This window comes from Ictidomys tridecemlineatus, chromosome 9, assembly GCF_052094955.1.
Source record: "Ictidomys tridecemlineatus isolate mIctTri1 chromosome 9, mIctTri1.hap1, whole genome shotgun sequence".
NCBI classification, from domain to species: domain Eukaryota; kingdom Metazoa; phylum Chordata; class Mammalia; order Rodentia; family Sciuridae; genus Ictidomys; species Ictidomys tridecemlineatus.
The window spans coordinates 147,243,615-147,259,195 of NC_135485.1; the positions used below are offsets into that span (position 1 = coordinate 147,243,615).

Consider the following 15,581-nt stretch of genomic DNA (forward strand, 5'->3'; position numbering starts at 1 on the left):
GGTGGAAGGTCCTAATAACCCAAACCCAAAGCCTCTCTGAGTGAGATTCAGGTTGTCCCCACAGTGGCACTGCTTGTGACTGAGCTTCTCTGAAGTTCACAGAGAGGAGAAGTTCTTCCTTAGCCCAGCTGGTGGTGGAAACTCTAAATAATACAAATCTGTGATGGCATTTTTGCACTTTAAAACATTGAGTGAGTATGCAGTTGGTGTCCTTTGTCGCACGGTGTCATGTGAACCTGCTATGAAAACACTCAAATACGCAGTGATGAATGTGTTTTGATACTGATAAGATCAGTGTTGCTTTCCCATTTATGCAGTATTATTTCAGTTGTAATTTCATTTAATCTTCGACAACCCCAGGGTTAATGAGTTTCCTGTTTCTTGAATAAATGCAGTTGCTATGTGCTGCAAGTAGGAGATACTCTTATATTTCAAAGACTTGGAAGATGACCCTGGTGGTGCCAGTGTGTGGATTTTGGCTGTTGATAGGGAGCTTTGGAGGTGACTCCTTATTTCAATTTGCAATTCCCTAATGAAATGTGATATAGAACAGTTCTTCATATACTTCTTTGTCATCTGCTGAAGCAGCAGGCATGGGAAGGAAGGCTGGGGGGGCGGTGTGGGACTCTCATCCTGGAGAAGAGCAGCAGCAGCAGCAGGAGATGGTTGCTTCAAGTGACATGAAGTGATGTTATGGGAGAAGAGGGACAACGGCCCCTCACACAAACAGCCCAATTTAGGAGAGCAGATTCTAAGTGCATGAATCTGGGGTCTCTGGCCTGATCCACTTGGGCTTGATGCTGAGCTATGCTGTTTTTCCAAGTCTGTTTGGAACCCCCCCGGGCCCTCTGCTCACTGTCCTGAACCTCGGCACTTCCTGCCGTCACGCCGGAGCCTAGACTCAGGGAGCTACACAGCCCCAGCCACTCTCCTCAGCCACCTGCCTGTGTGTCCCTGGCAGCACTGTGTCTTCTCCTATAGGCTTTGCAACCACTATGTGGTCTCAGCCAGATGTAAGGCGTGGCCTCCCAGAAAGCGTGCGTGTGCGCGTGCGCACATTTGGTACCTGGAATTGAACCCAGGAGTGCTCTTCCACTGAATACATCCACAGCAGTTTTTGTCTTTTACTTTGAGAGAGGGTCTTGCTGACCTTGAAATTGTATCCTCCTGCCTCAGCCTCCCAAGTTGCTGGGATTGCAGGTGTGTGCCACCGCACCTGGCTTCCCAAAAGCTTTTGTGATTTTAAGCTGAGTCAATGAAATCATGCCCAGACTAGGGGGCCCATTTCCCCTGATGTGCTGATCGTGTTGCAGGTAAAGGGGACCTGGACGAATAAGTGCGTGTCTGTAAGAGGACCCCCAGGAGGCTGAAGACCCTCACGTCCCCTCAGACAGGAAGGAGCGATCCATGTGGAAGAGAAAGCAGACGAAGGCCTCCTGCCTGCCTAGGCTTGCAGGCTCTCTGTAGGGGAAGTGCCCTGGCATGGGAGGGTGTGCTGGGGCCGGGGACCTGGTCACGGTGCTCCTCCTCAGCTTGGCATTTGGCTGGCAGAGCCCTAGAAGCCACTCCTGGTGTGCCACCATGTCACATTGCTGTCACACTGCAAATACTGTGTGGATCTGCATTTGCATTTGAATAGTAGCTGTTTTGGATGTGAGGTGTCCCCAAATGCTCATGTGTGAGGCAATGCGAGAGGGTCCCGAGGAGAGGTGATGGAGCTGTGAGAGCCACAACCCAGTCAGTGAGCTGAGCTCCTGATGGGGCGGATTTAGTGATAGCTGGAGAGCAGGAGGGAGGGTGTGGCTGAGGAGGCGGGCATGGAGGCGGGGCTTTAGGGGTACATCTGTATCTGCCAAGTGGAGACCTCTCTGTGCTTCCTGATCACCATGAGAGCTGCTTCCCCGCCACACTCTTCTGCCCTGTTGTTGAGCCCCACCTTGAGCCCTGAGGAATAAAGCTGGCCGTCTATGGACGGAGACCTCTGAAACCGTGAGCCCTCAAATAAACGCTTCCTCCTCTAGGGTTACTCTTGTCAGGTCTTTTAGTCGCAGCAGTGAAACAGTTGACTGAACCAGTAGTGCTGAGGTACATTCGTGTTTGTCCTTGACGGGTGACATGGCTGGACGAGGCCTGTGTGCTCCCAGGCATGCCACCTAAAGCAAGACGTTGTCCTGGGAGCAGCTATTGGCCCCTGAGGTTCTGCTGGGCATATTCTCTTAACCTTTTGAGGGGAAACTGACCGGGACAACGACACGCTTCTTGCACCTGGTTCCAGGAGATGCTGCCTGGTGTCTGTGAGGTCTTAGGCAGAGAGTACCCTCTCTGCCTTGGGAATCAGGAAGCCCAGTGAAGCTCAGCGGGGGGTGGCTGGTGCAGAGGGGGAGAGCGCCCCCTGTGGGTTTCCACAGCAGCCCCAGGAGTTGTTCTCTTGAGATGCTTCTTTCAGATATCCAGTGACGTCGCTCCCTAGGGGCTTTATAGGGGTTCTATGTTTGGGATTGGGGTCCCTGATGACTTCATGGCTGTGGTAGGCTTGGTGCCTGGGAAAGTTTCTGTGCAATGTTATAGGATGCCCAGTTGCTATGGCAATGCCCTCCATGCTAGAGTCTTATCAGCTTTGACCTTAATCTTAGGCACATAGCTCCTGGGGATAGAGGAATTTGCCTGCTTGATAACTACAGTGACTCACCAAGCTCTGGTGCTCCTGGAACTGCCTGCCTAACAATAACTTCAGACAATGGACCTTCTTGAGAGCTGCACAAAGCTCCTGACATTGCATATTGTAACTGTGAAATGTCACTGCAGAACAAGCAACCTTCCTGATACTCTGCACAGTAATGTTTAGAGTATTATTATGGTACTAATGACCTAATATAACTTGTTGTTATAAATAAATGTGGCCGCTTGGACAAGGAGCCATTCTGCCACCTTCCCTGCCTCTGCACCTTGTCTCTGTCTACTCTTTATTATTATCAATTACAACTGGCAACCAACATTGGGGCACAAGAAGAGTTCTCTCCCTAGAAGCCTCCCAGTCCACAGAGTTTGGGACAACAGAGTCCGCCTTAATAGAGACCCTTCTGGACAGACGTTGACAGGTAATGGGGGAAGGAGGTAGCTTCCTTATGCCCGGAACAGGCTTTTGACATGTGTCTCTTTCATTGGCTGGTACCTATCCCTAATCAGTAGGCTATGGGTAATTCTTTATTTCTGTCTGATGCTAAATGACATCATCAGGCCGAGCTTCCTCTTCTACTTAGTAAGGCTGGACATACCGTAAATAATGCTGATCTTACCGCCTTGCTGTCAGAGATAAGCTCTTATTGACCTTTTTATCCAGAAAGTGGAACTCTAAATTTGAAAAATGGGAGAAAATAGGTGAAACACTACATGAGAAGACACGAACTTCTATTCCTGTGCTTCAAACTTGGTTTCTTTGAACAGATGCAATAGATAAAACCTCTGTTTATCAACCTGCCTGCTCTTCCTTCTGTGCCTGGCTCTGTGGCCCTTAAGTCCCCTACCGCTCCCCCTGCAGCGGTGGCACAGCCCTGGCAACAACACCCTGCCTGGAGCTCTTCTGGAGCCTCCCACGCATGTTGCATGGATTCTCTAACTCTCTGCCATTGCCTCTGTGGCCAGCTATGGCAGCGCCCTACCCCCAGCTAGATCCCAGTTAACTGTGTGTTTGGGACAAGCTGTTGAGGAGGGGGAATCTCAATGACTTACCTGTCTGTCCTATTAAGATAAATTCTGCTAACCAATCAAAATATGAACAGTCACCTCTTGCTATATTTAAAGAATTACAACCTTTAAATGAAAGGGGAAATACAGGGTTTACTCTACTGTCACTGGAGCATGTTTATCAGTTACTGAAAGTAGACCTAAATTAACTCTTTGTTTAAATGAGCAGTCAATTGCAGGGTTATTGGACACAAATACTAATGTCATAGCGATAAATACTTTTATGGAATCGCTTTATGCATGGCCTCAAGAGGTCATCCTGGTCTGGGGCAAAGGAACCAAAAATAAACAAATGTTCAAAAACTCCCTGTGGCTACCATGCTCTGTCCTTTCCAATCCACAACAAGTCATTACTTATACTCAACCATGTGTGGAAACTGTTACAAGATTCACAGATTTAAAACAAAAAGAAAAAAGAACTCTCCATAAAGTGTGTAAGCTATAATACCATGCTTTAAGCAAATTATCTTATAACAGAAAAGAAAAAAAATGATTACAACATTTTTTACTTACCTTTTAACTTCTGCTGGTTTCTAATTTTCCTAGCCTTATATTTAAAATGTAAATTTTAAGACCAACAAGATTTACTAGACTTATGAAAAACCAGTTAAGACAAAAGGAAAAAAGTGTCTCTTTTAAATTCCAACTGCTTGGCTGGCTGTCTTATCTGTGTTCAGCTGGCTTTCTTGACTAGTTCCTCCCTAATGTTATAGCACAGAATCATAAAATCATAAAATGCCCCATAATCCTAACAGACAGGCTTTGGTTAAACAAGCACATTGTACTCTTAAAATTTGCCTTTTAATAAAGAAACAAAAAGGGGGAATCTAGCCTCTCTCATAGAAATAATGCTTTAAATATTGTTTTACTTTCAGTTTATACACTCAACATACCATTCAAAGTTTATACTCACAACTGGTCATCTGCTTTGGATAGACATTTTATTCCCAAACAGCCATTACCAAAAATTTATGTAAAATATAGGTTTCCACCATACCCAGGATGACAGGACCCTCTGCCTCTCATCACATGGGGAAGAAGAGACAGCTGTGCTCACACCAACAGGTCCAGTTTGGATTCCAGCTCCATGCAGGAGACCTATCAGTTATGAATGGACATTAGGGACTTCACAACCTGATCCCCAAGTTTCATTTGATTGTGGATGAGGAGAACACACCAAACAAAAGGACAATGATCACTCTCCTTGAAAGAGAAGGTACACTGAAAGACGATCCCAAGCTACTAGAATTCCAGTGACTTGGGGAGATGCAAAATCATTAACAGCATCAACTCAACAACTTTTGGCTCAAATGGGGTTAAAATATATCCCAGAAAACTTAGTTACTGCTTTGATTGCTAATCTCACACAGAACTCTGTAAATGCTTTGGTCTTAACAATAATGTTGTTCTGTTGTTGTACCCCAGCTGTGGAAATTCAGTACAGCCAGACTCCTTCACTTCTAAAACTCATTACAATATCTGGGTTTGCTTGTCTGAAATTGTTGTATACCGACAACAGTGTCTCATGGTACCCATGTTGTCTTAGCAGACTGTGTTCTTACCTTCCCCACAGGATTTAATAGGCCACCATCCTACACAACATATCCATAAAGGTCTATTCCCCTTGATAAAAACTGTGATGATCCAGGAAACCTTCTCTCTAAGGCAAAATTTGACGCTTTGACATTTTCCTTAGTGGATATCCCTGGACTAGCTGTCAGGCCTTACAAAACACTATAAAATACTGGACTGTGCTATGGTAAATGATATTAATCATACCTTATGGCAATTAACCTGCTTCAGAAGAAGTTTAAACAAGATTGTCAAACCATACTTGACAATTGGGCTGCAATTAATTATTTGCTAATATTACATCATAAAGGATGTCAGGAGTTTAATAATATGTGTTGCTTTAACTTAAGTGATAACAGTAATTTTATTTCAAAGGAGTTAGATTACTTTAATGATATCATTGATAAGGTCTGACAAGATGATGGACGTTTAGACTTATGGGATTGGTTAACTGTGGTTACCCAACTTTATTGGGTCAAACAATTACTTATAGGTGGATGTTTACTAATGCTGGGATTGTTATGTTGTGCTTGCTATTGTCAATACCTACCCTATTTTTTGCCTCTATCAGCATTAAGAAGAAAACAAAAATTATTCATCCAAAAGGCCTTAAAAAACAAGAAAGGGGAGCTGTAGGGGTTCTGTGTTTGGGATTGGGGTCCCTGATGACTTCAGGGCTGTGGCAGGCTTGGTGCTTGGGAAAGTTTCTATGCAAAGGTGTAAGATGCCCGGTTGGTATGGCAAGCAAGGTCCTTACTCCCTATGTGCAGCTTTGACCTTAATCTTAGGCACATAGGGAGTAAAGGAACTTGCTTGCTTGATAACTACAGTGTCTCACCAAGCTCTGGTGCTCCTGGAGCTGCCTGCCTAACAGTAACTTCAGACAATGGACCTTCTTGAGAGCTGCACAAAGCTCCTGACATTGCATATTGTAACTGTGAAATGTCACTGCAGAACAAGCAACCTTCCTGATACTCTGCACAGTAATGTGGTTAAGGTACTAATGACCTATTATATTATTGTACTAACCTACTGTTATAAATAAACATGGCCTCTTGGACAAGGAGCCATCTGCCACCTTCCCTGCCTCTGCACCATCTCTCTCTGTCTACTCTTTATTATTATTCTTTACAGGGCTTAACTTAGCTGTTGTCAACGTGAGTGGTCACTGGGGTCATGGAGATGCCTGGGAGGGAGGACTTTGACCCTTACGGTTGACCCTTATGCTTGTTTTCTCTGTGCACTGGTGTCCTGTCTAGGGAGAGGCATGGTGTGCTGCTGTCTCTCATAGCAGAGGGCCTGGGTTTGGCATTCCCCCGGGGTGGCTGGGATTCAGAATTGAGCAGGGAGTGAGGGCAACTTCAGAGTGGGTTTGTCACTGAGTGAGTACAGCAGTTTCCCACGGATTCACGTCTAAGCGAATGAAAGATAAATACGGGGTGTTTACCATCCTCCGTTCCTCTTTTAGCAATTATAATATCGAATATTAAATTCTTGCTTCCTGCTGAGGGTCTGGCATTTCATGAGAGAGACTTTTACAAGGTGGCTGAGACTCTGTGGACATTTAAGAAATCAAGAATTGTTTGAGAAACGGGCAATCTGCATTTTCTCCAGTGTTAGGATCATGGAACTTCAGCTGTTGCAGTGTGTGCACCACAAGATTCTACAGCCGATTTTTGGGTGAAAATAATCATGTCCAGCCTGAGTCAGCGTGTGCAGAGCCTCATGGCTGTGCATGTGCCTGCTCTGCACCTGCCCATCTGTCTGACTCTGTGCTGCCCTCTTCTCCAGCTCCTTTCTGTCCCTGCCCTGTGACCGCCTTACTGTCAGCACGCTTGGAACCTATTTCACACTTAGGTCTGACCACTTGGCTTCTCCTTGCTGTCCCCTTGCCCTGGGAGCCACCTCTTCATTCTCTCCTCTTCCCTGAACTCAGGCCCCTCTGCAACAAGGCTGTGCCCGACTGTGCCACGCCCAGCCCTCTCCCTTCTCTGCTCTCTGCTGGGCTTTCCTGTCCTCATCGCCAGCCACACTCATCTCCCATGAACTTGTCTTGTATCTGTTTCAGTGCGGTGAGGCCAGGGGCTTATCTGTCTTGTTCACAGGAAGAGTCTTCATCCTTAGTGGTGAAGAACTCGGTGACTATGGGGTGAGTGAAAGATTGTCCAAGCATCACGACATGACATGACATACCTCAGAGGACTCGTTGCCCTTTATTTTCTAAATCAGAAAATTGGATAGAGTTTGCTTTTCCTCAAGTCTGCACAGGTGGATCTACAAAGTCTGTGGTCCTTGTCGGGGAAGGGTGCCAATTGATCCTCCAGTCGTGCCTTCCTCCTGCGTCCTCTGCCGGATCCCAGCAGTATGTGAATACGAGCAGGAATGGGGACTGGGGCATGTATTTTATTAATGGGGCATATGCCCAGTAACCAACAACATAGGGGTTTGGAAAAACTAGATTTCAAGCAACCTGGATTCAAGAATGTCCAACAGACCCCCTCCCTCCAATTCAAAGTAGAGTAGGTGTGAAGCAAGAAGCAGGGGAGAACTTGGGCTATCTCAGCAGTCTGTGAGCCGGCGTGGGAAGAGGAAACGGACCCATTTAATCCAATCACTGAAGAGAGCTCTCCTTTTAGGATGTGATCCCATGACCCAGTGGAGGGAGGCACTGAAGGGATTGCTCCCCCCACTCCCTCAGTTGGGAACCCAGCAGCAACCTGTCCATGGGAAAGGGGAGGGCTGCAGTACCCCCCACCATTGCGATCGTGCTTGTGAGTGAATACACTAGAAGGAGAGCTCCTCTGGACCACAGAGCCGCCGTAGCACTGGGCGTTTCTGAGAGTGGCTAGACACTGCCACCTTGGATCCTGGGCCCATTGCTAGCATGGTAAAGGACCTGCTCACACAGGTCCACAGAAGGGTAGACCAGAAAAGAAAGAACCTCACGTCCTGCCCTTGACAGACTCGGTGGGGTGGATCCTGGCCTGAATCCGGAACTCAGGAGCCTCTTCCGTTTCAGGTCCGGGGGAGTAAGGGGGAGGTGCTGTACATCCTGGATGCCACCAACCCGCGACACTCCAACTGGCTGCGCTTCGTGCATGAGGCACCCTCACAAGAGCAGAAGAACTTGGCAGCCATCCAGGTGAGCACTTTGTGTTTGTGAGTTAGCTTTAACTGCACTCCCTGCTGGGCTCAGTCCCCAGGACCTGCTTCAGATAACAGTAACTAAATCAGAGGACAGAGCCAGTGGGAGCACCTGTGTACTACGGTGGAGATTTACCATAGCAATTGGCTCGCATGGCTCTGGAGGCTGAGAGTCCAAGATCTGTAGAGCCATGTCTCAGTGTGAGTTCAAAGACTGGAAGCGCCTCCAGATCAGGAAGCCTCTGCTCCCGTCCCAAGGCTGTCCAGCAGATTCTATCCTTGCGGTGGTGGTGGTGGTGGTGGTGGGGAGTGTCTGACTGTGCTCTGTTCAGCACTTCCCTTGATTGGAGGAGGCCCACCCACATAATGGAGGTCAATATACTTTACTCAAATACACAGATTTTAAATGTTAATGTCCTGTAAAACCATGCTTACAAAAACACCCAATTAACCATCTCCCATGACCCAGCTGAGTGGACACCTAAGAGAAACAGTCACAGGTAGGAAACATGTTGTTTGGAATCCTTTCCCTGGATCCTAATGTACCACTGCCCATAATGTAAGGTTCTGATACCTAGGGCGGTGGGGGAGTGGGATTCATAAATGGAAATTGAGACAAGAAAAAACTCAGGCATCAAAGGGCCCTGTCATCACAGGGCGCTGCCCAGAGGACTGAGAGTGTAAGAAAGCTTACATTCTGGGGGAGCTGATTTTCTGTGTGTCCATGCCTAGCCTGAGGGGTCCACAGTGGAAGTAAAGCTGCAGCTGGTGAAAGCAGGAAGGAAAGGGGCAGCTTTACTTCCACTGTGGACTTGAGCATCCACCAAGTGGTCCCTGGCTCCCGCTCTGGTAGGTGGCTGAGGACTGCTCTGGTTCATTCCGTTGTGAGGACGGGGTCAGAGCTGTGAGAGGATGCACACAGTCGGGGAATGTTCCATCTCCTACTGTCTTTATCTAGCCAGTCTTCTCACTGCAATAGTGTGATTCCTCTTGGTAATAGGGTGATTCCTCTCTTTTTGTGAATAGTGAGTCCTTATCAAGCAGCTAAATTGGGATGGAAAATAGGATCTTTGGTAAGCAGATATTCAGGCCATTTTCACATTATTCACAGTGTATATCAATCCAGCCTCAGATTAAACTGATTACTTTTTCTTTATGTGTAGGCATTAATTTTTTTTTTCAAATTTATTTTGTTTTCCTGATTTTCTGAGGCCAAGTCTTGTCTGGGGCTCTTCAGTTATGCTGTAGTTTGACATTCAGACCCAGTTCTTCTTGGTACATGTTCCTGTTATCAACTTTGCCTACATAACATGAAACAACGTTCTTTTAGCCAAGCTATTGTTTTGGCACGTTCTTCATTATCGCATTTGTAGAGAATGTCATTTAAATTATTTTCTTCCTTGCTGAGAAAGGTATTAAGCTTCTTCCAAATTCCTTCACGATGGCTGTTGCTCCCTTAGGGTCAGTACTCTTCCCACTGTCTAGACTCCTGCAAGGGGCCCTGGTCAGGGGCCCCTGAGCCGCCCCTGGGGACACTTGCTGTTGCAGTGGTCATGTCTTCTGAGAGTTGACAGTGCTCCTGCTCACTAGGTGCCTTCAGTGCAGCACTGCCCTTCCTCTGTGTCCACCGTGCGTCTGTGCTGAAAGAACAAGTGTCCACAGGGATGACAGCTGTGGCTTAGGGCTCCTGCAGCATCAGTGCCTGAGCAGAGGCCAGAGCTCTGTGAAGCTTCACTCTTGGACTCTAAATGTGTTGGAATCTAAATGTGCTGAGGCACTGTGGCGGTGTGTGGTGCTCAGGTGGGATGGCGGCTGGGGTTGTAACATTGTTTCCCTTTGGTAACAAGGGATTGAGTGCACTGTTGCCATGGTTTCTGTCATGGAACTCAAGAGGGACCTTTGTCAGCACCCATGAGGTAGCACAGTAGCTGGAGCAGTGGATTGTTGAGGGTTCAGGATCACATTTGAGCTAGGGCCAAAGAGCATGACAGCTGGGTCACAGCAACGTGAGCCTCCTAATTGGATGGGACAGTCTCCCGAGGATCCTGTTCCAGGAACACTGAGTTGGTAAGGAAAGATTGCAGTGTTTCCTGCATTACATTATGAATCACTTGCATTCCAAATTGCATCTGAAATTTGGGGTATTCAGGAAATTTTTTATTTGAGCTGTCTGTCCCGGGAGTGGAGTAAATGAGAAACATTTGTGGCTATGTGGCTGGTTTGGTGGAAAACTTCAATACTTGATCCAGTTTTTTTGGCTGAGGAGGGATTAAGAATTTGAGGTCTGTCTTGGCAGAGGATCGCAGCTCCTTCTTGGAGATGCGATCATATTTCTAGTTTTGCAATTTATTTGATTTTGGAAAATTTGTTTTGGAAATGATGATTTGAGTGTATGAATTGTGGAAAAGGTATCCTGTAAGCAAACAATTCCTCCCACTTGCACACTTTCCTGAACAATCAGTCGAACTGTATGTTCATGCTTCTGGGAAGTTTCCAACTGTGAGAGAAAAACCTAAATATGAAAGATGCAGCTTAAAACGAACCCAAAGTATGCTTAAGCTCTGTAAGATGTGGGTGATTCTCTTTAAGTGTTAATTTTGTTTCACTAAAGGAAAAAATGTACATGTGGTATTTAAAAAAATCATTTGATTTAGTGTTTGGTATTCTCAGGGTCTTTTTTGACAGACAATTATTTAGTTAATGCTATTCAGTTAAAGTTACTGAATTATGCTATTTAGAAATAAAACCGAATTGTCTGGAAATTTCAGAGGTGGAGGGTTGCCTGTCAGGTTCCTAGGGACACATTTCCTGGCGTGGCTTTCCTGGGCCTCTGCTGTACTTCACCAGCCTAAATGAAAAGGCAGCTTGGCCACAGGGAGCATGGGGTAGGGGTGACCCCGACTGTGGGGTAGGGGTGACGGGGAGCGTGGGGGGGACGTGACAGGACGTGACCCGGACCGTGGGGTAGGGGTGACGGGGAGCGTGGGGGGGGGGACGTGACAGGACGTGACCGGGAGCGTGGGGTAGGCGTGACGGGGAGCGTTGGGGGACGTAACAGGATGTGACCGGGAGCGTGGGGGGGGACGTGACAGGACGTGACCTGGAGCGTGGGGTCGGGGTGACGGGGAGCGTGGGGGGGACGTGACCGGGAGCGTGGGGTAGGGGTGACGGGGAGCGTGGGGGGACGTGACAGGACGTGACTGGGAGGGTGGGGTACTGCGTGACGGGGAGCGTGGGGGGACGTAACAGGACGTGACTGGGAGGGTGGGGTACTGCGTGACGGGGAGCGTGGGGGGACGTAACAGGACGTGACTGGGAGGGTGGGGTACTGCGTGACGGGGAGCGTGCGGGGGACGTGACAGGACGTGACCGGGAGCGTGGGGTAGGGGTGACGGGGAGCGTGGGGGGACGTGACAGGACGTGACTGGGAGGGTGGGGTACTGCGTGACGGGGAGCGTGGGGGGACGTAACAGGACGTGACTGGGAGGGTGGGGTACTGCGTGACGGGGAGCGTGGGGGGGACGTAACAGGACGTGACGGGGAGCGTGGGGTAGGGGTGACGGGAAACGTGGGGGGACGTAACAGGACGTGACTGGGAGGGTGGAGACGGGGAGCGTGGGGGGACATGACAGGGTGGAAGGGGGCGTGGCGTGACGGGGAGCGTGGGGTACTGCGTGACGGGGAGGGACGGGGGACATGACAGGAGGGGACCTGGAGTGTGGGGTAGGCCGTGACGGGAGTGTGGGGGGCTGACGGAAGGACGTGACGGGGCCGTGACGGGAGGGTGTGACGGAAGGACGTGGCCGGGAGCATGACAGGGACTGTGGGGGGACGTGACAGGACGTGACCAGGAGTGTGGGGTAGGGCGTGACGGGAGGGTGTGACGGAAGGACGTGGCCCGGAGCATGACAGGGACTGTGGGGGGACGTGACAGGACGTGACGGGGAGCGTGGTGGTGGTGGGAGTGTGGCGGGGCGTGACGGGAGGGTGTGACGGAAGGACGTGGCCCGGAGCATGACAGGGACTGTGAGGGGACGTGACCGGACGTGACGGGGAGCGTGGTGGTGGTGGGAGTGTGGCGGGGCGTGACGGGAGGATGTGACGTAGTGAAGTGAAGGGGAGCGTGGGGGGCTGCAGGGAAGGAGGTGATGGAGAGGGTGTGATGGGGAGCGAGGCGGGGCGTGCGGCCTGTGGACGGCCCCCGGGGTGAGGCTGGCCAGGAGCGGCGAGGCGCGGGGCCCTGTGGACAGGTGCCGCTCAGCGCCAACCCCCTCCCTGCAGAGCGGGTCTGCCACACTGTTGGTCCCCTTCCTCTGCTTTGCCAAGTGGGCAGTTAGGCGGGGTCTGCTCTGTGACACGTGACGTTTCCGTATTGCGGAGGTCGAAGTCACACGTAGGTCTGAGTGGAGGGCCATCTTGGCTGAAACCCTGCTGCGGTGGACTCCGCTCCTGGACAGTGGCCGGAGCCCCACGCCTGCCGCTTATCACGAACGACCTGTATTCCTGCAGGTTCCTCGAATCCATCTGCTGAATATCAGTAGGTGAACTGTCAAGCGATAGTGACATGAAATATCACTTTAGTGACTGGCAGGTCTGCAGGAGTGAGCTGTGTGCCTGCAGGCACTCCCCAGGCGTGGCCAGCCTGGGGTTGGTGGTGACCGCAGTGTTCCTGAAGGAGCCAGCTCTGGGGCAGCGCATTGGTGAGGGCTGTGTGCAGCTGGCCCATGAGGTGTGGGTGTGTGTGTCTGAATATCACTTTGGACACAGGAAACAGAGTTTCATCTATTAGTTCAAAACAAAGCAAAACAATAAAAATGCAAGCAGCTGGTCCTAGTTTGGTTCCAAACTAATGCTGCTTGTGGCTGCATATAGAAGGATTTTATTACTTATTGATTTATTATTTTTATTCAGGTTGGGGTTTATTAGCAGGGAAAATAGGTATTTTTAGAAACATCTCAAGTTATAGAAGCTGTCCTGTGTTCATTTTCCTTGCGTCACTGGGACCCTGCCAGGAGAGTCATGATTGTCATTGTCTTCAAAGTATTGAACGCAGGAGGTTCGAAGTGACTTACCTGGGTCTGTGCAGCCAGAGTGGGAGGGGAACCCGGGAATCTGACTCTGCTGTGCACTCTCTCAACCTTAAGAGTTGACAGAATTTTGAAGGAGTAAATTTAGATTTTAAAAGTATTTCATGTTTCTAATGTTGGTATTATGTAGTTTGGAAACTGCCAAAGAATTGCCAAACTCTCATTTTAAAAATAGATTAAAATTATTTATATTGTGTTCCATGACCTTGTCAGATTCCAAATTCCCTTCCTCAGTTCATGGCAAGACATGGCACTGCTCTCCTTGCAGATAAGGTGAGCTCAGGCAGCATCCCTCTGTGGCTCTTGTTCCTCTGACTCCTCTTGCCCCATTTCAGCTAGTGGATAAAAGGTTGAAAATATGATGGAGGTAACAGAACTCTTGAAGTTAATAATAGCAAAATTTCAGAGTCAGAGCCAAGCAGGTTGGTGTAGGTCTGATTTTTGATTAGGTGGGACTTATATGCCTCTCCTCCCAGAAACCACAGAGTCGCTCCTGAAAGGAAAGTGAAGAACTCAAGACAGGTGAGCGAGAAATGAAAGACAGGCACCAGGCAGAGATATACCCGAGAGTTTGTTTGTCAGCTCTGACAAATAAAGGACAACTCTCCATAGAGGGAGAGATGCAAAATAGACTCAGGGTTTGGGATTTAATCAGGGATTAAAGCTGGGTGGTATTGGTATGAGGGAGTGGTGAGCTTTTCTCAGAAAAGCCCTTGGGGCAGGAAAGTGAAATTTTTCTTAAAATGGTGGCTTTCACTTAAGATGGCCTTCCAGAAGCTAAGCAAGGACCTTAATCCTCCCCTCACCCACTTTTTGTTTGTTATTGGGTCCCTTAAGGGACAGGGGCATAGATCAATCTTCTATTACTTCTTCCTGCTGGGAAGGGGCAGCCTCTGGACCCTTGTGAGGGGTGTGGGGTATCATTGAGGCAATGATGAGGGTCAGGAGGTGCTGGGCGATGCTGACTCTGGATGGCCCAAGTTTGGTGAGGGGTTGGAAGTCCTGTGACAGAAGCTGGTTCACGGTTTGGTTAGAGATCCTTGGCATCTCATCTTGAATAAATCTAATCACGCAGGAGGCAAGCATTAGCAAAAGGCCTGTGGCCAGGAGAGAGGTCAGGAAAGGAAGTGCCCACTGGAGAAGGGGGTTCTTAGCTTCCATCCTTCAGATACAATGGCAGTGGGAAGCTCTGAGGCCTAAAGGAGATCAGAGATAAAGGGGGCATTAGTAATTGAAGTTCCCTTGGTGGTAAGGAATCTGCTCTCCTTCCAGATAGCAGAGTGGGAGAGAAGCATGTGGACGGGGTATTTAGAGTCAGTGTAGACATGGAGGGAGGTTCCCTTTGCCAAAGTGAAGGCTCTGATGAGGGCCACCAGTTCAGCCTGGACTTCAGTCTATATGTCAAATGATACAAGCTGGAGAAAATTAAAGGTTTGACAGTTGATTTCGAAAGATTTATCAAACATCATATTTGTTTTTTTAATCAATTTTGATAATTTATATATGACAGAGGAATGCATTACAATTCACTTTACACATATTTTTCATATCTCTGGATGTATACAAAGTATAATCACACCAATTTGTGTCATGTATTTTGGATAATAATATCCATCACATTCCACCATCATTTATAATCCCAATGCACTCTCCCTTCCCCTCTCACCCCTCTGCCCTATCTAGAGTTCATCTATTCCTCCCGTGCTCCTTCTCCCTACCTCACTATGAATTAGCCTCCTTATATCAGAGAAAACATCCTGGCCTCTCTGGGTTCAGCTCTCTAGGTCTGTGTCCTGGACAAATGGTTGGCCACTTCAGGCCTAGTTCAGACAGTAATGGACAGACAGGTGAGCAGCATGTAGGCTGTGAAGGGAGCCCAGAGCAAGGGTGGCCCTGCGAGTGCTGGGAGGATGGTAGTGGAGCCATACTATGCTCTGATGAAGAGCAGGGTGGCCAAGTACAGTCTAATGGAAAGTACATGGTCCAAGCAACTCTGAGCAATAGTGTAGCTGGAGCAAATTTAAAATATTTTTT

General features: G+C 48.6%; 1 protein-coding gene across 10 annotated transcripts in view; it reads left to right on the top strand.

Annotated features, from left to right (window-relative positions):
- The window catches only part of Prdm5 (PR/SET domain 5), a 148,762-nt gene that overhangs the window by 41,766 nt on the left and 91,415 nt on the right, over positions 1-15,581 (top strand). For 8 of the 10 annotated variants that reach the window (XM_078022181.1, XM_078022174.1, XM_078022176.1 and 5 more), the window contains one exon: positions 8,336-8,458. The exons of the other annotated variants lie outside the window; for them this stretch is intronic. In XM_078022181.1, the coding sequence (XP_077878307.1) occupies positions 8,336-8,458 (123 nt within the window). The remainder of the gene's footprint in view (positions 1-8,335; positions 8,459-15,581) is intronic. 10 annotated transcript variants of the gene reach the window in all.